General features: G+C 43.6%; 1 protein-coding gene across 5 annotated transcripts in view; it reads left to right on the top strand.

Annotated features, from left to right (window-relative positions):
• The window catches only part of rreb1a (ras responsive element binding protein 1a), a 53,127-nt gene that overhangs the window by 13,896 nt on the left and 15,740 nt on the right, over positions 1 to 23,491 (top strand). For 2 of the 5 annotated variants that reach the window (XM_047568022.1, XM_047568017.1), the window contains exons 2-6: positions 18,628 to 18,735; positions 18,818 to 19,076; positions 19,553 to 19,622; positions 21,631 to 21,720; positions 21,834 to 21,997. In XM_047568022.1, coding sequence (XP_047423978.1) covers positions 18,628 to 18,735; positions 18,818 to 19,076; positions 19,553 to 19,622; positions 21,631 to 21,720; positions 21,834 to 21,997 — 691 coding nt within the window. Of the gene's footprint in view, positions 1 to 9,533; positions 9,618 to 18,627; positions 18,736 to 18,817; positions 19,077 to 19,552; positions 19,623 to 21,630; positions 21,721 to 21,833; positions 21,998 to 23,491 lie in introns of all 5 variants that reach the window. The other 3 variants (XM_047568021.1, XM_047568020.1, XM_047568018.1) reach the window with 3 other exon arrangements.

The raw sequence follows: 23,491 nt of genomic DNA, 5'->3' as shown, positions 1-23,491 counted from the left end.
CAGATTATGTTGGATTTACCTGCTACGTCGGTGTCTGTGTCAACTCAAAAGCAGAAGTGATGGAAACGATGAAGTTGGAGAAAAAAACAAATGAGAGCATCATCGGTCAAACGTCAGCTGAACTGCATCATCTTATTACAAAAGACAGAGTGTGTGTGTGTGTTGTGTGTTTGGTGTGTGTTCACATGAAGGCCGTATTCTTCGGACACAAAGGCGGCCATTATGGTGCAAAGAGGGGAGTTTCTCTCTCTCTCCCTCCCACACACCCGCTCTCCATCCATCCCTCTCTCCATCCTTCTGCACTTCTTTGTCGTAACTTTTAATTTCATCCGCGCAGAACAAGTTTCTTTCATTTTAAACATTTTTAATGCAGTGCATGATGGGAAATCTATGCAAATAAGGAGATGTTCACTGAAAACATAAGATGGATAAAAACAGCCAGATTTCTTGTGTCAGGTCCTTTTAACTCTTATTATATTTGTCCCACGTATCAGACGACCTGAGATAAATCTCACTGATCGACCTTAAATTAAAAAGAGATGTTTGACTCCGTTAAATCATTAAATATGAAGCTAAACTAATTGAACGGGGTTAAATTGAGCCCGGATATAAATGACAGGAGGTTTAAAACGCGAACGCCACCGGTTAAACATCTTCATTCCTGCAGTTGGTTGTGAGTGTGTCGCCACGAGGCCTCGATGCAAGCTGCAACACGACGGAGCCGGTTTGAGCTCCGGTCTCATTGAACACACACTCATCCTGTGTTCCAGGTGATGAAAGAGCTGCCAGGGTTTACTTTGCATATAGAAGGATGGAGGAGGAGGAGGAGGAGGAGGAGGAGGAGGAGGAGTCACACCCAGCTTCTATTGTTGCTGTAACTCCAGGAGGAGGAGGAGGTTTTGTTTTTTCTTTGTCGGGTCATTAACAGATTACATGGACATGGCTGAAGCCTCCTTCTCCTCCTCCTCCTCCTGCTCCTGCTCTGTTTCCAGTAACTATGATGCTCCTCATCACATACACCAATCAGCCACATCATTATGACCACAGACATTTAAAGCATCTTGCGAGAATTCAGTGTTTCTGCTGGGAAACTTTTGGACTTGTTATTTATTCATGTGGACGTTACTTAGACATGTAGCCCCCACCCAGACCAGACCAGACCAGACCAGACCGAACCAGGCCAGACCAGACCAGACTGGGCCAGACCAGGCCAGACCAGACCAGACCAGGCCAGACCAGACCAGACCAGACCAGACCGGACCGGACCAGGCCCGTGTCCCTCCTCATCAGTCCGGTTCGCTCTGTAACAACTCCACCCGAGCTCTAGATGGCGCTGTGTCGGGTTCATTTTTGTTTCTAGTCATATAAACGTCTGCGTCTCCTAGAAAAACCTCCTCAGCTGCTGATTCTTTGTTATTTCCAGCTGCTTCTCCAACTCCACAATTTTTCCAAATTTGATTGTTTTGGATCAATGAAGAGGAAACGCGCTGCTTTAAGTGGAGCGATGGCGCAGCGATAGTTTCTGTTTCTGTGGAGGTTATAGTCCAGAGCCTCGGCCTCTTTATCGTAGAAGGATGAGCGGCGGCGCCGTCGAGGCCGAGCGCTCGGCGCGTTATGGATGTGGCCAGCTGTGAGGACTTTGCCTCCGACTCCTTCTCCACGACACACATCACTTTCTGTCAGCCTGCAAATATGTGGCTGTGTGTGTCTTTGCCTTATTAATTACACACACAAACGGACACACTCCCAGTTGTGTTTGCAGGCGGCGTGTGCGCCAGCTGCTGACTGTTTGAGCTGTGCAGACCATGAATGTAATGCTTGTTGAGCAGAGAGACAACTGCTGGAGGAGAGGGAGGAGGAGGAGGGTTTATCCCCCCTGTAGGGAGGAGGGAGGGAGGAGGGAGGGATGGGGAAATAATTGAAGGATGAGAAGAACAAGAAAAGAGAATTTTCCAGCCACTGGTGGAAAATATTAGTTTGAAATGAGGGAGAAAAGTCGTGTGGGAGTGAGAGTGAAGCTGAAGTCTCTTAGGAGGGACATGAAGACGTTTAGCGTAGCTTAGCATCCAGACTGATGAGTCTCAATCGTTTTATCCTGCAGAGGTGGAAATAAGACAAAGATCTTTAACACTCTGAGTTTGAGCTTCTGTCGTGTTCTGGATCTAACGTTTGGACCGACCACATCAGGCCCGAGGATCCTTTCAGACGAGATGACGCAGGAAAACGAACTTTATTTTATTTGTGAAAACTCAACGGAGGCTAACGGGGAAGCTAACGGAAGCATTGACCGGTGAAACTAAGTTAAACTTCAGTGTTTTGCGTCGCAGCTTAAAGGTTGTGGGTTCTAAGGTCACATGATCCTTCTGTACGTACAGAGTTTCCTCGTGTAGACGTGAACGTGGGTTTTAGATCCTGAATTAACCGTAGATGATGAGCAGGACTTTCACAGTGTCGAGGTCATATTTAAATAAAAGTTGTTTTAGGGGAAAGCTAAGTTTATTTACTTTATAACTGTTGCTACATGCTACATCTCTGGTCCTTTAATAAAATGCTATGCTAATGCTAATGCTATGTGTGGTCAGATGTTGAGTCTAATTCCAGGTGTTTCCTCCTTGTTGCATCTTTAGAGGTGAAGTCCAGACAAACTTTAGACAAACGTTTGGTCTCAGACGTGTTGAAGCTTCACTTCCATCCATGCAGCTATAGAGCTAAGGAGGCTAAGCTAATTAAACACTCACTGGATCCAGATCAGTCTGGTCACTACTGTTAGCATCAGCACTGTTAGCATCAGCACTGTTAGCATCATGGTTCCCAGTATTGGACCCATCCTTAGCTCCTACCAGGGCGACGTGTAGCTGTATTTGTGGGGGGGTGGACGTGAAGCTACTGCGCTAGCGTCTACTTCAACTTAGCTCCGACGCCTCGACCACCTTTTATTGTGTTGTGATTATTGCTGGATGACGGAGTCGTGGTCAAAACGGGCACAAGTGTTTGGCAGAAAGCGGCGAGAGCCGGTGTTCCAGGTTAGCATCTGGTGACTCCAACAGACTCGCACACATGTAGCTCAGCCAGGTTAGCATCTGTTAGCGCGGCGTGAATGAATAGAGGCCTCACAGAGGAGGGAGCAGAGGTCGCTGGCTGTCTCAGACACCTGTCTGCTTCAGTGTGTCCGTGAGACAGCTGCTCAGCACGTTGACGAGGCCTCACCCCTCCCTCACCCCTCCCTCACCCCCACGGCTGGGTCTGTAATTACACTAGAAAGCTGCAAAAGGAGGGAGGGGTGGGGGGGGCGATGGAGTAAGAGAGGGAGGAATAAATGGGAGGATGATTAATGTGTGTTTGGGCTGAAGCTAACCAGGTAGCTTTGCTTCAGGCTAATCTGTGGAAAACAACATCAGTGCTACAGAAGTAACGTGTCTTTATTTACCAGAGAGAACGACCTGTTCTACAATTAGTCATCGTTGCGTAAGACGTCGGTTAACGTGCCACAAGGCAGAGGCAGAAAACCGGCGAACGCGTTCATGAAAACGGATTTAAAATGAATCCAGAACGATGGCGTTATGACTCCACACACACTGGTTTCAGTCTGGTTTCAGTCTGTGTGTGTTTGTGATGAATGATGAATGAAAACAAGAGAGTGATGTAAGACGGAGAAAAAGAAAATGGATGGACACTGGATGCACAAGTGAGAATTAATTGGAAAAATTGATAAAAATCTTGGTGTAAACTAATATAAGATTGATGCAAAATGGCAGAATTGATGACAGTAAGAAAAAGAGAAGAGGAACATAAAACGTGAACTAAAATGGACCAAAACAAGAATTTAAAAGAAAGAAAGAGACGAGAAACGATGTGAGAATTAAAGACGAGCTCAAAATGCAAAATAATGAACAGAAAGTGTAAAAAGAGCTGGAACCAGGTCTGAACCACATGTTATGTGATGTTATAATGACCCCCCCCCCCCCCCCCCCCCCCCCACATGCTCCTCATCAGCTGATCGCCTTTTTCTCTCTGTCATCGTTCCCACGTCGTTATGAGGAATCGTTCCCGTCTGGGATACGGGAAGTAATACCGCTGCGTCATGACGGGCTTCACATCACGTCGCCTCCTTCCGCCCAAACACGGAGTTTTTAGGTGTCGCCCGGCGCGTGACGGGACACGATCTCCAGTAACTGCGTGTACTGACTCATTCTGTGTTGATAAGGATGCTCGGAGAAAGGGAGGAATGAAACAGAGAGAGAGAAAGAGGGAGGAGGAGGAGGTGATGACAGGCCTGAGGCGGGAGTCGGGCAGCTCGCCAGGACGCCGGCCAATCGGCTGCTGCGTTACATGTCGGGTGGCGGCCGAACGGCCAATCAGGGGCGGCGTTTAGTCGGCGGGTTTCAGGAGCGGCAGCCGAGCGGCTCGTCTGGTCTGACTGGATTCTCTCAAGACGTTCACTTCTTTCTCGTGTTTTCCGTCCTCTTCTCTCACTTCCCCTTTTTTCTTGAAGTCGCTGAGTGTTTGTTCTCCGCCCGCTGGATCTGCCCGACTCTCCTGAACCTTGCTCAACCCGCTCCATCACAGCCGCGTTCTGGGTTGTGAAACGTTTCCTGTAAAAAATAAAAAATAGAATTAAAAAAAAATGATAAAAATCCTGTTGTTAGGCTAAAAATAGTCCGATGTCAGCAGTCGTCTTTTAACCCGTCTCATCTGCAAACGGTTCTGCACTAAATCCTAAATCCGTCCTGATTGTTTCATTGTTCAGTTCATGTCGTAACTCAACCCGATGATCATTGTCTTTGCCTGGACTTCGCCAAAATATTAGGAACATGTGTCAGTGCAGCAGCAACACAAACCACAGACTCCACAATGAAAACACGGTTCATCAAACGGCTCCTTCAGCTACTTTCAACTACAGGATGATGATTATTATCATTATTATTATTATTATTATTATGAGTTTATTGAATTGGGACAATGCACATTCATCAACATTGATGCTTTGCTCTTCAGTGTAAATGAACCACACTTAGCACAGATGCTAATTTTCAGCTATAGTCTCAAAGCAGCTACACAGACACACAACATGTATCACAAACACAATGGACCGTTATAGAACCAGAACCAGAAACGTTTGACCCACAGTTATAAAAACAAAACGTTAATGGACCAAGAACCCGGAGAGAATTTATTCTGTGTGAGTTCACGTCTGGTTTATTTCTAACCGGTGTTTGTTTTTTTATAAAGTAAGTAGTTTCTGATATGTGCTGGTAACTTGTTCCAGGAATTTAAGGCCCAGGTGTCAAACATACGGCCCGTGGACCAAAAACGGCCTCTACCAGAGGGTCCGATCTGAGCCACAATATCAATTTATAAATGAAAAACTGCAGTTTTTCAATGAAAACAACTTCTATTGCACCATTTTATAAATAATACTTTATTAAATGTGAACATTTCCATAATTTACTTGTTCTTTGCATGAAAACTAATGGAAAAAGTCTGGAGTGGTTTTTACTTCTAGGTTATTATTCTAATAATTTAAGACCTTTTACTTTTTCAAACCCACTTTGTGCTGGATATTTTATTTTATTTTTTTAAATTTAATGATCCAAAACATTCGATTCTAAATTTACAGAGAGTTGATGCAGAAGTCGCCTATAACTACTGTTCCTAATGAACTGGCACATGAGTATTTTGGCCCAAACATGGAGCATCGTACTTTAACTACTGTTTGTTCTTCTCCTGCGTTGTTGTATTTAAATGACTTTTAAATGTAGCTCTGGCCTCTATTACAGGAATGTGTTGTTTTAACCCGTCTGCCTAATGAACTGTGCTTCATTAATAATTTATTAAAGCAAAGTTCTCTCTCATGATGGTAAATGGAAGAAGACGAGTTGTTCTCTGATCTGAGACCAACAAGGCTCCATTCATTCATTCATTCATTCATTCATTCGTTCATTCATTCATTCATTCATTCGTGGGTAGTTCTTCGACCTTAACGCTCCGAACCGTGAACCAACATCTGGTGCGGCGCCTCATTTAAATGTTTCTAAACTCAGGTGTTTCTCCTCTTCCCTCGTCTCCTCCCCGGCTCAGCGCTGCACTTGTTCATGCCTGTCAACCCGAAGCGAAGCAGCATTCCTCCTCCTCCTCCTCCTCCTCCTCCTCCTCCTCCTCCTCCTCCTCCTCCTCCTGCTGCTGCTGCTCCGCGAGTTATTTTTACCACCAGAGTGTGTTACAGGCCGACCTCCGACACTACTACTGCCTCCACCGACACTACCAACACCGACACCGACACCGACCCAGACCCCGACCCAGACCCGCTTTCAGTTTGCAGCATCGATTCACCGTCTCAAACTAAACCGTCTCAAACCAACATGTCTCAAACCCGTGTCCAGCCCTGGTTACTGTGTAATCGGTACCGACTCCGCGGCCGGTTAATGTTTCCTCTCCTCTCAGTTATTACTGGATTGTGATTGAAAGAAAACAGACGGAGCTTGTGTGCACGTTTTTTATTTATTTATTTTATTTTTAAATGATGCTTTGGTGCGAGTATTATTTTAATAGTTTTATACTTTTAAAAATAAATCTGTGGTGACGACGTCTCTGAACAAATCATCACAGAGACCAGAGAGGTTGTGTGTGTGGTGGCGTGTAAACGGTGGAGGAATTGTTGTGTTGATGTAATATGTTACGTGTGTTTGGATTCGTTGTGTGAATGATGAGCTGGATTCTCTCTGCGCTTCAGACACTGGAAACAATTCTGTGCAAAGATTTTAGATGTTAAAACCTGGTTACACGTGTTTCTGTGTTAAGATCCAAGACAATTAAAGAAAAAAAGGATTATATGTGTGTGTATATATATACACACATATAGATGATAGACACACTGAGTGTGTATTTGCCTTTATGATGTGAAACGTTGTGATATCGATGTTTTTTCACCATCAGTCAAATTCCAGACTTTTGTCTGTGTCGTGAATATTTTAAACATCTCGGTCGATTAAAGATCTGAGGTGAAGCAGAAACAAACAAAAAAAGAAATAGACTTGTAGAGTTTTGAGAAGTTTTTTTATTTATTTTATTTTTGGATAAATCGTGACCTCAGTGACGAGAACATTCAGACACGTTGGCTCAATCTAAACTGTGAAACTAACCTGAAAGAAGAGATAAAGCATCAAGTGTAAAAGCTAACGCTAACTGTAGCATCGTCTACACTGGTTTTTCTGATTTATTTCGTAGTGACATTAGGGACGTATTTGCTTTGAAAGCCTGTTTCTGGTGATGATGTGTCTCGTTTATTTGACGTAAATCCTTAACCGGGTCACGTGCAGGTCCGGTCGTCGAGCTCCAAACAATACAGCAGCACTTTGAAGGAGCGAGGTAGCAGAGCTAGCTCATTAGCTGCTGGCTTAGCGGGGGCTTTATCTGAAGGGGGGGGGGCCTGGTGATAAATCCTGGTTTAGGTGGGTGTTGTGGCGCCTCCCTGTATCAACTTACACCTCCTTTATCTCCAACAATACTCGGCCCATTAACACTCTGCAGAGGCCAAACCTGTTTCTGCATCGCAGGACAGGTTCACTTTATATACAATAAATAAAGCTGCGTTCAGTCCTGATCCCTGGACTGGAACATGTGTTCAGCGCCTCTAGTTTGCACACATTGAGTTTGTGTTGCTGTTAAACACACACATTTATTTATGAGTCTCCCTCAGTGTCCAGGTATTTCAGTAACAGTTTGCAAATATGGAAAAACATAAATGAATATATGCTTAAAAACAAATAAGAAGAAGTGTGTGTTGTACACTGACTCTTCCTGAACTCTTCCTCTGTTCAGACTTTTCGTTTAATCATCGCGATGCCACAGCAGACATCTTGTTTTCTTCCTCTCTACATCCTCGCCACCTCCATCCTCCGTTGCCTCCTAATTAGTCTTAACCACCAGTCTAAGCTCTTAATCTGTTTCCCTCTGTCTCCTCCTCCCCCCTTCTCTGTTTTTCCTCCTCATCCCTCCATCCATAAATACATCCGTGAGCCCTGCAGGCTGTTGCATCCCCTTATCCGTCCATCTTCTCTCGTATCCTGCACCTTTTCCTCCTCAGTTTTGTCCTTCACCTCGGTTCAGTCTGATCCAAACTTCCAGACTTTTTCTTCTACTTTACTTTTTAAACTCAGCGTTAGAGTTTTAACATTTGCAAACTTGAATCGTCTGTAGTTTCTCCCTAATGGTTCATCTATGTGAGCAGAGGCTTGTGCCACGTTCAGCTGATACCAGGTATCTCTGCGTTACCCATGATGCATTGCATGCGCCTCTCTGGGCCGGCGCGGCGTCGCTGCAGTTCAGTTCGTGTTATCTGTCAGCGGTGGTTGTATCATGTGCTAAAGAAGCAGCAGCAGAACTACAAGGACGTTGACCTCTGTACTTTCAGGCCGGGTTTTGTGTTTTAAGGCTTTAAGGTGTGTGTGTGTGTGTGTGTGTGTGTGTGTGTGTGTGTGTGTTGGACATAGACTGTATATAAATATGGACAATGCATCTCCACTTCCTGTCATTGGCCAAACTGATGCTAGTTTCATGGGGATACGGGCGAGTTCTGCACCAGACTCACTCATGTTTTTGTTTAATTAATCCTGCGCTCGGCTCCACCTCCGCCAGGAAATATGGCTCGATACCGAAACAACACGCGTAGTATCGAAACTGCACCTGTGAAATGATGACTTCAGTCGGTTCTTTATCTGGAAAAAAAAGACTGTTTCTATGGTTTTGCTTTCTTTATGAGGAGCTTCGTCGTTTCACAGAATGTTGGTTCATGGTTGTTTTAATTCAATAAAAATTTAACACTTTTAAAATGTATTTATACAACTGGTTTCTATTCACATTATTAATATTGAATGAAGCAAAAAAATAAAGAAAGAAAAATGAATCGAATGAAGTACTCAGTTGGTATCGTTTTAAGGGTTCTGGTATCGATACTGGTATCGGACATTTTTAACCGATACTCGGCCCTGTAACGAAGTGTTGGATTATGCACTGAACTTATTTTTAGAAATTGCTTTCACATCTCTCACGGCCCCATGGGACCTGTTTACAGAGCGGTTGGCATGGCAACTGCTGTTCGCCGTGATGTCACATCCTGTTTCTGTAACAACAAAGTAAAACGAAACTTATATTAACGGCCTGAAATATCAGAAGCCGTCCCTGAAAATGAGTTATTTGTTGTGTATTTTAGTGTTTTATTTCGCCACAAGTCCCGCCCACTAACATGGAGGGGGTGGAGCTTATGACCTACACTGCAGCCTCCAGCCACCAGGGGGAGCTCTACTAGCTCTGGCTTCGTTTTAGAGGAGCGGATTCATCTTTATTTACAGTCTGTGGTGTTGAAAGAAACTCACATTTGCATGTGACGCACAGACGCTCGTGTCCACGTGAACCTTCGCAGCGAGTGTGTTTCGTTGTGTTAAACGTGTTCTGTGATGTGTTTGTGTGTTGTGTAAACGTGTGTGTGTGTGTGTTTGTGTGTTACTGATGGTCTCTCTGTGTTCTCCCCCCTGCAGTGTGAGCAGTGGTTGCAGACACACACACAACAAACCCCCCGAGACTCGAACGAACGAGCGAGCGTTGCTTTACGAAAAGGACGGGTAAATATGCTCATCCCTCCATTCACCCCTTCATCCGCCGCCTTCTGACCTCATCTCTACTTCCTCTTCACTCCTGCTCATTATCTCTTGAACATTTAATCCGAGAAAGTCGGACGCTCACCTGTGAGTCGCTGCATCACCCGCCGCTTCCTCGCTCCGCCTCTTTGTCCTGCCACCGGCTTTTATTTTGATCAGAAAGTGAATGGGGTTTGGTTGATGAGGACGTTTCCTTTCGGCCATCTTGTCTGTTTCCAGGAAGTCCTCCCTGAAGCTTCCACGCGGGCCGCCATCTTTGTTTCCGCTTGCATGGCATCTTGTTTTGCTGTTTGACGTGTTCTCATCACGCTTCACATTCACTGCTGCAGCGACACTGAAGGAGATTCAGCTCATTTCTTTATTTTTATTTTTTAAATTCGCACATTCACACAGAATTTTATTTCCGTGTGTTACATTAGTTTTACTGGAGGATTTTCTGTGGTAGTTTGAGAAACAGTTTGCAGGAGAAAATTGTTTTAGCTTCACAGTTGTGTAACTTTTGGAATTTGGAAAGTTTTTCAAACTTTGCTCACGTCTAGAATTCACTTTATTTCTGGATGTAGATATGTAGACGTGTTTACGTTACGTGATTCTGCAGCAAATAGAAAACCACCTGTCGTCTTTTATACATCAGTCTAGAATGAATTAAAACTGTAGAAAATACGATAATTAACTCGATGGACGGATAGATGCTTTATTTAACCCATAGGGGAAACAATTTCTTCAAAGAAGTACAAAAAATGGAAGCTTTCTTTTTTTATAATTCGGAATCAAAGTTTTAAATTATTAATTGCATTTCAAAGGACAGATAATATATATATATAAATATATATATATATATATATATATAAAAAACAGTTTTTCATATATATACAGTTTTTATATATATATGTACACGACCGTCAAAAGTTTGAGAATACTCCAACATTTCTTTCTTTTTATTTAAATGGTTGTAGTTTAAAGTCTCATTTTACTGTGAAATGAAAATTTTGGAATCAGTATAAAACCCAGAATCTGTTCTAATCTTTAGACTCATCTCTGTCTGATTTAACATGTGAACACACTTGTGACGTTCTTTCTTTTTAAAATGGAAATAAGATATTTTCCAGAGAGTTCCTGTCTCTCGTAGGGAGCTTTGCTTTCACTCTTCTGAAACCAGCTCCATGGGGCTAAAGTCTAGAGACTGGGCCGTGGTCCCTCCATAGTTTCAAGCTTTCCATCTGGTTTTTATCCTGAGGTAGTTCTGGTAGAGCTCGGACTGAAGGTTTGGGTCATTATGTTGCTGTAGGATGAAGCTCTGACCAACTATACCAGAGGAGACTGATGCTGGTCTAGAACTTTAGACCCGTAGTGTATTTTTATCTTAATACGATCTGATAAGACGAGTCCCGGGCAGGTAGGAGTGGACACCTACAGGCCATGAAGACTCGGCCGGTGATGAGGTCGGATAAAAGCTCTAATGCAAAGTTACTGAGCCAGAAGCTCAGAACAGACTCAGGACTAATTTAATAAGATTAATGTGAAGATCTCAGTGATTTTGATGAAGTTTAGAAGAAGTGACGGCTCTGCTGAGCGGCTGAATGTGTGTGTGTGTGTGTGTGTGTGTGTGTGTGTGTGTTGGAGAGTGGAGGAATCTGCGTGCTGATTGGCTGAGAGCGTCTTTTTTCCACGGCGGACGGAGCTCAGTGATTGGCTGAGAGCCTGCCCTCCCCCTCTCTGCCTCCCAGCTCTGGTATGTCATACAGCGGAGCTGACACACCGCCGATGCTATCTCAACACTTTATCACGGCGGGTCTAAACTCCACTCGGCTCTGCTGCACAAACACACACACACACACACACACACACACACACACACACACACACACACACACACACACACACAGTGGTCAATGTGTAAATGTGTAACTGAGCTGCAGGCGAAAACACACAAAGAGCCTGGAAGACAAGATGATGCAAGAGAAAGAGGGAGGAGGAGGAGGAGGATGATCCGAGGGTTGAGACTGAACCATGAGTCAAATGATGGAGAGGAAACGTGACCTAAAGCTCGTCAACGCCCAGAAATGCGATGTTTTGTAATGCTACAGGTTAGCTTTAGCTTTAGCATCTACGTTTGGCACTTTGTCTGTTCTTTGAGGTTTAGTTTCATGGTTTTGCTCGAGCCAACGTGTCTGTGAAGGTTCTTTAAAGTAGATGCTGTTACTCACATGTATGACACCTTTCTACTCGAACCGCGTCCGTCTGGCTCGTTCTGCAACAACGCGGTGTCTTTTTGGGTTAGTTTTTATTTCTACTTCCTGCTTCAGTCTGTGTGTTTACATGCACATGAAAAAAAAAACGAATTATAGCTTTAATCCGACTTTAACTGGACAACGTAAACACGTTAAGACGCCCAGATAATGTGATTGGAAAGGGATTTTCTGCAGCATGTATACGCCTCGATCAGACTTTAACTAGTATCTGCACGTGCTCCACAACCGCTGCGACCAAACGGAAACAAAAACATCAGAGAAAACCGAACTCACGCCACATGACGTGACATCACGACGTTAAAAAGCTGAACTTCTCCATCTGGTTGTTGTTTAAATGTCGGCTCCAGTTGTTTGTTATATGACGTAATAAGTCAACCAGAGAGGAAAAGACACATATCGCCCCCTAGTGTGGAGGAGGAGGAGCACATGTTCCCGTCTGTTATTAGATTTTCTCTGCTGCATGTGAACTGGAACAAGGACTCGTTCAGAAAGTAGAATTTACAGCATCGCTCCATGAAGCTGCAGGTCGACACACTGACTTTTAACAAAGGCGACTAAAATTTAAATTAAACACGAGTCGTACAAACGTCTGTTTGTCCAAACCTCCTCAGATTCTTTATCGATCCAAAAAAATCAGGGTGAATCAGGGTTTTTTACGAGGTCTTGTTCATTAGTTTGTGACGTTAATGCTAATTTATTCCGCCCTGTTCTCATCACAGAATCAGAAACATTTTAAACACCTGCTCTGTTTTGAATTTAAATTCACGTATGTTTTCAACATGAAGCTATTTGTGTCGTTCACTACTAAAAATCTACCGTCACCTTTTAAAACCTGATGTTTGTGCTTTGGATTTGATGAAAACCAGAGCGAGTCCAGACGTAACGTGAACTAACTAAACTTTATAGCTAATAAAGTTTAAAATCAGCTGTTCACCATTTGTCCCTGACATTACACATCTCAGCTGTGTTTGGTATTAATGCAGATGAAGCTGCTGTTGTTTGTGTAAATGATGCTACGTTAGTTTGAAGACGTATTTATTTCATGTGCAGACGTCTGATAAAGCTCCAGCTCAGAGTGATGAGTTCACGGTCGTCGGTTCCTGTTTAAAAGAAACATGCACAAGGTGTCAAATCGCTTTCTCACCAAAGAAACTTCACCACCATTGATTCTTACATATTTATTTATTTAACCAGGAAAAGAGATTAAAAAAACTCTTTTTCAAAAGAGACCTGCATCTAAAATACGTTAGTGACAGAGAAACAACAAAAAACACATGAAGAACCTGATGGTTTTGATAAAAGGAAACTACACCAGTTAAAACACGAAAAGACGCTGAAATCACCCGCTTCAAAAGCATCAAGTCAAGTTTTACATCATTTTACATCACACACACACACACACACACACACACACACACACACACACACACACACACACACACACACACACACACCAGGAGTGTGGTGTTTGTGTTGAGAACTGGTGATAAAGCTGCTTCTCCACCTTTATCTTAAACTAGTTTTGTGCATTTTGGATCAGCTTTTAGAAATGGAAATTCATGCATTCATTTAATTTGCATGTTTGCACATTAGTGTGTGTTTTTTGTTTTTTTTTTGTGCACAAACTGTGTTAATCTTTGCGCTGCATTCATGCTAAAACGCAGCTACATGGAGAAATGTGAGCAGTCGTATCTGTAACGTCATAGAAACTAAAGCGGCGCTCGTATCATCGGCTGCTCGGTTTCATAAGAGTGTGTTAACAAGTTTGGGCAGAGTTGAGTTTAGGCTGCGAGGAAGGAGGGAGGTCGGGAGCTGAGGAGCTGAGGAGCAGTGGAGGATGGGTAATGGCAGCTGAGTGTTAGATGGTGGTTTAGGAGGGGAGGCCCATCAATCTCTCTCTTCTCTCTGTGCGAACGTTCGCATATGGGGAAGCAGCAAAGCGCTCTCTTGTGACTCTCGTGAGTGTGAGCTTCCTGTTGTGGTTGAGAGACAGAAACAGAAAGAGATTCTTTCAGTTTCTCATGCGTGTCACAAAAAAAAAACAAAACGCCGGCGTCATTTTAATCCTCTCGCTTGTCAGAGGTTGTGACCACGGAAAGTGTGTGGACAACGTCTACAACACGGGACCAATAACTAACTCCACTACGTGTAGATGTAGCATCATTAAATGTGCACTTTCTATTTATTTAAAAAGATTCAGCGGTTAGTGCTGAGCTGCCGTCGTGGCCTGAGGACGACTCGAATGAAAGGGCTGCAGCTAAGTTGATTCAGCTGTGTAAAGCTAATTAGCTTCAGATTCGAGCAGCAGTAATCCTCCAGTGGAGCAAAGATAGCTAATGTGGTCTAATTAGCTTCAGATGATGGTAGAACCGAGGCTCTGCAGCAGTTCACAACAGAGAGAGAGCTTATAAACGCCACAAGAGGGCGCTGCTTCATGATCCGACACCAGAGTATAAAATCTGTTCAATCTGGGACCAGTTAAATGATTTAAAAATAACCAAATGTTTTATAATTAGCTTGAACGATTGGAGTCAGATGCTGTTGGTTTAAACATCGACCGATTTAAGACGACGTAGCATCAAGTTTAGTGGAAAACTTCAACAGTTTGTAAAAAGTATCAAGTAAAACTAAACCGATTCTAAATAATTTAGACTTTTTCTGGAATATTTTCAGTGTGTGAGAAAAAAAAAATTTTCCTATTGGTGGAAAATACATCAACAAATCAGGACATGACGTGTCAGTGGTTGATAGGGAAGTTGTGGGAGATTATTATTATTATTAGTGATTGGACACCTGATAGTTTTGGACACACAAAAAGCCTTTTAGCTTAAATAGTTTGTACGGTTTCTGCAGAGTCTTAAACCGGACGTGTGATAATCCCAATTTAACCCTTAATAAAAAGTCTTAAATCCTTACGTCCATGAATAAATGTAGTTATTTTTAACATAGTTCTGGGTCTGGGTACATTCTGAGTTATAAAAAATGCTCAGATGGTTTTAGTTTGGTTTTAAATTAATTTAAATAACTGAATTCACACCTGTGAGTTTGAGCTGAAAAGGATGAAACCAAACGAGGAACAATGTCTTTAAGACGGAAATCTAAAACCAGAAGTAGTCGAATACGAGCGATCAGAGGCTGTAAGAGGAGCGAGAGATGAAGACATAGCGGCAGTGAGGAGGAGGAGGAGGAGGAGGAGGAGGAGGAGGAGGAGGTAATAAATAGCCAACATATGGTCCCTGACCCCCCCCCCCCCACGCTCACTGTCTTCAGGCTGTAAATGATGTTTGTCCTTTGCTTCCTCAGTTTGGGGCATTTATTAAAAACGCGCTAGCAGCTAATTGGAGCTAATTGTCTGATCTTCCAGTCGAATGTGAGTAAACGCTGAATAAATAATTAAAAGCTCTGAGTCTGAGGGAGAAGCTGGACAGGATCTGATTCAGAAGCTGCTGCCGCTCAGATTTTGCGTCTCAGCTGTCGGTGCAGATGAAAGGAGGAAGGGATGCAGAGGATTTATGAGCTTTAGGTGACGGGAAACTTTCCCTCCCTCCTCCTCCTCGCGCCTCCTCCGGCAGCGTAATGGCCGCCTGTCACCAGGTGACGTCTCCACACAGGTGCCACAGCAGGAGGCACGAGAGAGTCGGCGTCAACCGAAGCTTAAACTAAAGGCACAAAATGAACCCAAGTCTTTCTGTTTTTACTAAACGTGGGGAGAAATCTACCGCTTAATTTAACGACTAGTCACTATTTCTGACAGTTAAACCCCAGGTTTATTTATCAGTTTATCAGATTATTCAGTGAATCGTATTTATTCTATCATCCAGGTTTACACGCACAAGCTTTTTCTCCTGACTTGTTTCTTTGTGGTTGTTCTTCAAGTGGTGGAAGTTTATTCTGTTGTCGTCCTAGGATTTAGATTCATTTATTTTTTCAAACCTTACATATGGATCCAGTTTGTTCCTGTTCCACCTTCTGAAATCTCTCATATCAATGATGAGGAGCCTCGTTAGCCGTTAGCTGTTAGCCATTAGCCATTAGCCACAGCTACGGCTACGAGGACAAAGACGCATGGACACCGCTGGTGTTGGACCACTTTTCATGTTATTATTCACTTAAAAATGTGAAGACGTGAGCTAAAACCACCAGACATCGACCTGCTGCTGCAGCATTAGCACCGTTAGCGCTGTAGCTAACACGTTCTGCAGAACGACACCAGACAGAGCGCGAACTGTTGCACCGGCCGATCGGCTGTGATGTGAAAACACCTTTAACCTCTGAACTCCATCCTAAAACGCCCTCACACACACACACACACACACACACACACACACACACACACACACACACACTAACACACACACACACACACACACACACACACTAACACACACACACACACAGATATTTATCCATGTGCTCTGCAGCTCAATGACCTGTTTTCTTTCTGCTTTTGCATCGATGTGCAAGAATGTGGAGAACGTGAACGCTCAGAGAGTGTGTGTGTGTGTGTGTGTGTGTGTGTGTGTGTGTGTGTGTGTGTGTGTCTCTGTGTGTGTGTGTGTGTGTGTGTGTGTGTGTGTGAATGACGGCCAGCAACAGATGTAGTAACATCAGCTGTGAGGGAAGGGGAGCAGGTTTCTGCTCGATACAGGTTCTAATATCGGCCTCCGACAAACGATTCTTAGAAAACGCACGTGTTCGTTCAAGCAGCCGCCATGTTTCTGTTTGTGGGAGCTCCTCCTCCTCCTCTTCTTCTTCTTCTTCTCCTCCTCCGTCCATCCATCTCCACTCTTTCCTTCTTCTCCATCCTTCCTCCCCTTCGTCCTCCTCCTCCTCCTCCTGTTACCATCTGTTGCTGTTCGTTTCTGGAGGCTGTAAAAAAAAAAAAAAAAGTGCTGCGGGAGCACTCCTTCACTCCTTCACTCCTTCACTCCTTCAGCCAATGAGAGCGTGCGAGTGTTTGTGTGCACCTGCCGCAGCCATGTAACATTTTGTCATGTAAGAGGAGTGATACACTCGGAGGTCACTGGAAACACAACACAATATGCTCTCTGCCAGTTGTCGTTTGCTCCACTCATCCCTTCATCTCTTCATATTCCTTCTATTAGTCACGTGACTCACACTCATTTTTTTTTTTTTCCTGCACCAAACTTCATTCATATTTTGATCCGTTTAAGACAGAGGGAGGCTGGTTTTCCTTCTCCGTTCCCTTGTGGTTTTTCCTTTGAACGAAGAATGCTGAACACACACTATCACACACACACACACACACACACACACACACACACACACACACAGAGCCTCTTTTCTGGGCTGGAGGAGGAGGAGGAGGAGGAGGAGGAGGAGGAGGAGGAGGAGGAGGAGGAGGAAGAGGAGGAAGTGGCTGGCCCTGGAGAACGTCTTCCTGTGGGGGCTGCTGAACAGGAAGACGTAATTACTTCTTCTCGTCTTGTGAGAAAAGCTGCGTCTCTCCTCCTCCGTCCTCCTTTTCCTCCCTTCCTCCCTTCCTCCTCCCCTCCTCCTCCCTCCGTCCTCCCCTCCTCCCAAACCAGCTCGTCCCGCGGCCCTGATGGAAACAGGTGTCGAGGACCGCCGGCGTTTTTGGCGTTTGGTCCCCTCTGGTCCACTCGGCTCGGAGCCAAAGCTCCTGCTCTCGTTGGCTTTTAGATTGAAGGTCGTCCTCTGCTGCTTCACTTCCCATCTTTATCTGCGTCTCTGCAGCGCAAATAAAAAAAAAAAAAGAGAAACACGAGGAGGTCGTGAAGACTTTTAACTCACCAGAAAACACTGAGTTCATGCACAGTTTAATTCTGCTGATAAAACTACGTCCCGCTCACGTTTATTTCACTTTCACGTCTGTTTTTCTGCTTCTTTCCAAACCTCATAGAAAATGCAGATGCACGTCTGCAGCTCTTTAGAGAAATGAAGCATTTTAAAATGTGTGAAACCGGATCCTGTAGTTGGATGCAGCCTAGGAAAGCCAACGCTGCCTGTGCTATTCTGATCCCAGGCAGCCTTCAACCTTTACACACCAGCCTCCACTGAAAAATCTGCTCCTTTAACGTGTCCTCACTTGACAGGAGGAAGTCGGGACCCGTTAAGAGTTGATGTTTTTAGAGTTTGGTGCAACTTTAATGCGTCTTTTTATTAATTTATATTTATATTTTCACCACATTCACTGTGCAGGTTTATAAACTGTTTGTTTGTTTGTTTGTTTACACATTCAAAAGAAAAGCATCAAATTAAAAAGAAACAAAGAATAAAAAGAAGATTTGCAACAAGTAACATGAACTGTTTGAAAACTACTTTGAAAACCCCTTTGTCAGTATTAATATTTCATTATTCAGTCTTTTAATGTGATATTTAAAGTGCTGTTCACACCTTTTCCATTCCTGATGATCATCTCTTCATACTCGTTCCTCTTTACTGGGCTTATATTTAAGTTCATGTGACTTTAAAAGCAGTTTGTTTCATTTCTTTCTGATCCTGGTGGCTCTTTTTCTGCAATGTGCATATAATTTGTGGACTTCCACACAGTAATCTAAGTATTAATAATAAGAGATGAGTTTAGAATAATGCTAACTTATTACGTACATTTATTATGAGGTTTTATTTAATCACACACAGAAATTTAGTTTCATTCAGTCTTGATTTATTGTTTGTTGAGTTTATTTCTGGTTGTGACCGTCTGAATCTGAACGTCTGTGTGTTTGTGCGTCTTTCAGCAGTCATGGAAAACTCCACAGAGGAGCCGCAAGAAGAGGGAGGAGCCAACACTGAGATAAACGAGGAGGAGGAGCTAAAGGAGGAGAGAAGCCACAATAACCTCAAAGGTGAACATCCAACCTCATTCATGAAGGTGACGGTGTTTTAGTTGGAGGAGAAAAAGTCATTTAGGAAGCTCCTCTGTTTCAGGAGCGATAAACGGAGTGATGGAGGGAGGGAAGGAGGCGGCGAACGGAGGAGAGAAGCTACAGAACGGAGACCAAGGTGGAGGAGGAACCATAGAAGGTGGAGGAGGAGGAGGAGGAGGAGGAGGAGGAGGAGGAGGAGACCTCTCCTCCATCAACGCCATGATGTCAGCTGTGATGTCAGCAGGGACCATTAATGGAGGAGATGGAGAAGGAGGAAGTGGAGTTACCTCGGCCAACTCCTCCGCCGGCCCCTCCCCAAGGTTGATTTCACTTTAATCCTTTAAACCTTAAACCTTTCTGGCCTTTCTGCAAACAAAACGTCTGCAACCGCTTCCAATTCAAACGTTAGCGGGAAACTTCTGTTAATGCTGCGCTTTATCGTATTTTATCGTATTTTAAAATGTGCAGAAAGAGAAGAACTGCTTTAATTCAAAGCTCCTGCACAGATCGATTCACAGATACGTTTATAAAATAAAAGCCTGGATCTATTCACAGATACGTTTATAAAATAAAAGCATGGATCTATTCACAGATACGTTAATAAAATAAAAGCCTGGATGTATTTACAGATAAGTTTATAAAATAAAAGCCTGGATGTATTTACAGATAAGTTTATAAAATAAAAGCATGGATCTATTCACAGATACGTTTATAAAATAAAAGCCTGGATGTTTTTATGAAATAAAGAATCTGACGATGGGAGTAACTCGGCTTCTTTCTTCTTCTCTGCTTGTAGTCCTTCACCCAACAAGTCGCTCCCGGCCGCCATGCGAGCCCCCCCCAGCCGCAATGCCCGGCGCCCCCAGGTAAGCCACGCCCACTCGGCCTCCATCTTTGCTGCATCCAAAACAGGAAGTGCAGCCTCTTCGTCTCATCTCCTCCTTCCTTTTCCTGTCTCCTCCTCCTCGTTGTGTCTCCTGGTCTCATCGTGTCTCATCGTGTCCTCGTCTCCTCCTGTTGTCTCTCCTCTCCTCGTCTCCTCGTGTCCTCGTCTCCTCTCTCTAAGTTCTTTGTGCTGCATTGCTCTTCTCTCATCGTGCACTGGGGGCATTCCATGTCGCGTCATCACTTCCTGTGGCTTAAACAGGAAAAGGGAAGTGCTGCCTCAGTGTGTGTGTGTGTGTGTGTGTGTGTGTGTGTGTGTGTGTGTGTGTGTGCAGTAATTTGTTGAGATTGTTCTCCCAACGTTTCCTCGTCAGGACGTCGGCCTGATGCGTTAAAGCTCCATGAGGACGTTAAAGCGTCTGGTCCTCACTGAGGTTTTAGGCTCATGTTCCTGTAGAAAGTTTATCTGGAGCTGAATTTGTTTCCGACTAAATGTCTCTGATTGGTTGGATGGTTTTATTATATTAACCCTTATATCGGATTACGGTCAAATTTGACTTGTTTGCAAATTAAAATGTGTAAAAAGTGAAATTTTCTTTCTTTTTTTTCACAATTTTCGTAAATTCTCTAAAAAAAAAAAAAAAAGTGTCATCTGTGATGTTATGATAAAATGTGACCTGCTGAGAATATTGGCAGCATTAGTTTGTTCTGTGGATCAAATGTGACTCAGTTTACATAGTTTTTAGATGAAGACGAGTGGTGTGTTCAAAGATAGAAAATCTGTTGAGCCAAAAAAACAAACATTTAAAACTGTGTTTATATGGATATGGATGAAGTTGGATATGAGGAGGAAAAAAAACTGGATGATAACTGGATTAATTTAGTTTTACAAGGTTTAACTGCCTAAAATCACAGAATCCATCCTTGAAAAACTCCAGCCACCAGGGGGAGCTCTCCTAGTTTTATTGAGGATAAAATCTAGAGGTCATCAAAACCAGAACCAAACCCAGAATACACAATAAAAACACTAGAAACTAGGAAATGTGAAAAAAAGTGTTTTTGTTGCAAACCATAAAAATCAGCCTTTGATTCTGAACAGTTTTAAATATAAGTGGATGAAGTTCAACTTATCGTAAATTTGTTTGGTACAAACTCCCCAAATCACTAAAGATGGAACTGTGCAACAGCTCCTCTAAAGTGAAGCTAAAGCTGGTAGAGCTCCCCCTGGTGGCTGGAGGCTGCTGTATCGGTCATAAGCCCCACCCCCTCCATGCAGGGGGCGGAGCTTGGGCCAAACTAAAACACTTAAATACACCATGGCTTCTGTCATTTCAGGCAGTTAAGCCTCGTTAAGCTGCTGATATTATTGGGACGTCACATTTGACCCACGACATCACAGATGAGACTTTAGAAACTTAAAACTATCAACCAGAATTTATTAAAATGTGAAACATTTTTTTTTTTATTGTGTCAAAATATCTTTTCTTGAGGAAATCATGAAGCCTTGTCACCATTGAGAAAAAAAAAAAAAACAACTAATTCCCAAACGGGTCAAATGTGACTGTGACACAATAAAAGGGTTAATATAGTGTTGAATGCACCACAGGAGCTGACACTGGTCACATTTTCCATTCATTCATTCTTAACTGTGGAAGATGCAAGAGGGTTGCCAAGGCAACCGGAGTTGACTGGAGACCAACTGTTGAGTACAGAGACGACCAGAGAACGGTTTTATGTTTATACGTGGACGTGTCTGCAGAAAGAAGCTGTTAGCTAGCTAGCTAGCTAACTACGTTCTCTCAGACTGGTTGTTAGCTTACTAGCCGTTAGCCGTAACGTTAGCATTACAGTTGGTACACGATGCAGAGCTACTCGGTTAACAAACTTCTTCTTATCGATCCCGTTTCACACTAAAGTGTTGTATTTTAATTGTGTGTTATTATTTGAAGTATGTTAACATTTAATCCGCGTGTTTTTCCTTTTTTCCAGGAAACCAAAGACGACAGTTCAGCTTATATCTGTCCACTGTGTGACAAAAACTGTCTAACACAACACCAGCTGACTATGCACATCAGACAGGTGAGTATGAAGTATGAGTATGAAAAATAAAACCAGAAGTATTCAGGAGTGACCCTGAATGATGATGATGATGTTGATGATGATGTTTGTGTGGTGTTTGTTTGTCCGTGCAGCACAACGCCGACACCGGCGCCACGGATCACTCCTGCAGCATCTGTGGGAAGTGTCTGAGCTCGGCGTCGTCTCTGGACCGACACATGCTGGTCCACAGCGGGGAGAGACCCTACAAGTGCAGCGTCTGTGGACAAACCTTCACCACCAACGGCAACATGCACAGGTCCTTAGCCCCGCCCCCTCCACCATCTACCATGTTACCATGGTGATCTGCATGTTTCTCAGTCGTTTCCTCTCCTTGCTTCCTTTTCTTCCGTCCTCCCCTTTTTCTTTCGTCTCCTTGTTTCCTCTTCTCATTTCTTTCCTTCATTTCCATCTCATTTCCTTGTTTCCTTTCCTGCCATCTCGCCTCCTTGCCTCCTCCCTCTTCTCTGTTAAACTCTATAACCTGAATCCTTTTGCTGTTTCTGAATCTTCGTAAACACCGAGATGTGCTTCCTGGTTTAGCTCCGCCTCCTCTGTTTGTCCACATCCCTTTTCGTTCAGGCAGCAACGGAAAGACAGGAAGTGGGGGGAGGACTTTAAACTGCCAGCCCCTCCCCCTTCACACACACACACACACACACACACACACACACACACACACACACACACACACACACAGAGAGAAACGCCCGGTCATTTATCAGCGGCGTCCAGCTTCACCATCAACGGACCTGCAGTCGCCTCAGTGTGTTGTTATAAACATTCATGTGTGACCTTGTTGACACGTCAAACACGTCCTCGTTAACACAAACTAAGCTTTGATTTTTATTATTAGCGCCTCAAAAGGTTAATAACCTGAGCTGTAGTTTTTAGAGGTTAATAACCTGAGCTGTAGTTTTTAGAGTTTAATAACCTGAGCTGTAGTTTTTAGAGGTTAATAACCTGAGTTGTAGTTTTTAGAGTCTAATAACCTGAGCTGTAGTTTTTAAAGTTTAATAACCTGAGTTGCAGTTCTTAGAGGTTAATTACCTGACTTGTAGTTTTTAGAGTTTAATAACCTGAGTTGTAGTTTTTAGAGTCTAATAACCTGAGTTGTAGTTTTTAGAGTCTAATAACCTGAGTTGTAGTTTTTAGAGGTTAATAACCTGAGTTGTAGTTTTTAGAGGTTAATAACCTGAGCTGTAGTTTTTAGAGTCTAATAACCTGAGCTGTAGTTTTTAGAGTCTAATAACCTGAGCTGTAGTTTGTAGAGTTTAATAACCTGAGTTGTAGTTTTTGGAGGTTAATAACCTGAGTTGTAGTTTTTGGAGTTGACACCCTTGGACGAGTTCAGTGGAGACAAATGGACGAGTGTTTGGCGTCTTTGTGAGTCTGTCTCTGGGTTGTGTCTCTGGTATGAGGAGCTGTGGGCAGGAAGGAATGACTGGAGGCCGACAGACACACAAATATGTTGGATTTCACCAACGTTTGCTCCATTGGTGCTCAGATTGTTTCCTCTCCTCGCTTCCTTCTCTGTCTTCACATGCTGTCTCCTTGTTTCCTCTCATCTCCTTGTCTCCTTTCCTCCTCGTTACGTTTCCTCGTTTCCTCTCCTTCGTTTTCTGTCTTTCCTCACATCTTCTTCTTTCGTCCCCTTGTTTCTTTCTCTCCTTGTTTCCTCCTCTGGTCTCTGATTGGTTAATGAGCTGCTCTCTGATTGGTTAATGAGCTGCTCCCTGCTGCTGATTGGTTG

The sequence above is a fragment of the Mugil cephalus genome, chromosome 18, assembly GCF_022458985.1.
Source record: "Mugil cephalus isolate CIBA_MC_2020 chromosome 18, CIBA_Mcephalus_1.1, whole genome shotgun sequence".
NCBI classification, from domain to species: domain Eukaryota; kingdom Metazoa; phylum Chordata; class Actinopteri; order Mugiliformes; family Mugilidae; genus Mugil; species Mugil cephalus.
Note: the sequence above shows the minus strand (reverse complement) of the source record. Positions and strands in the feature narration are given on the sequence as shown.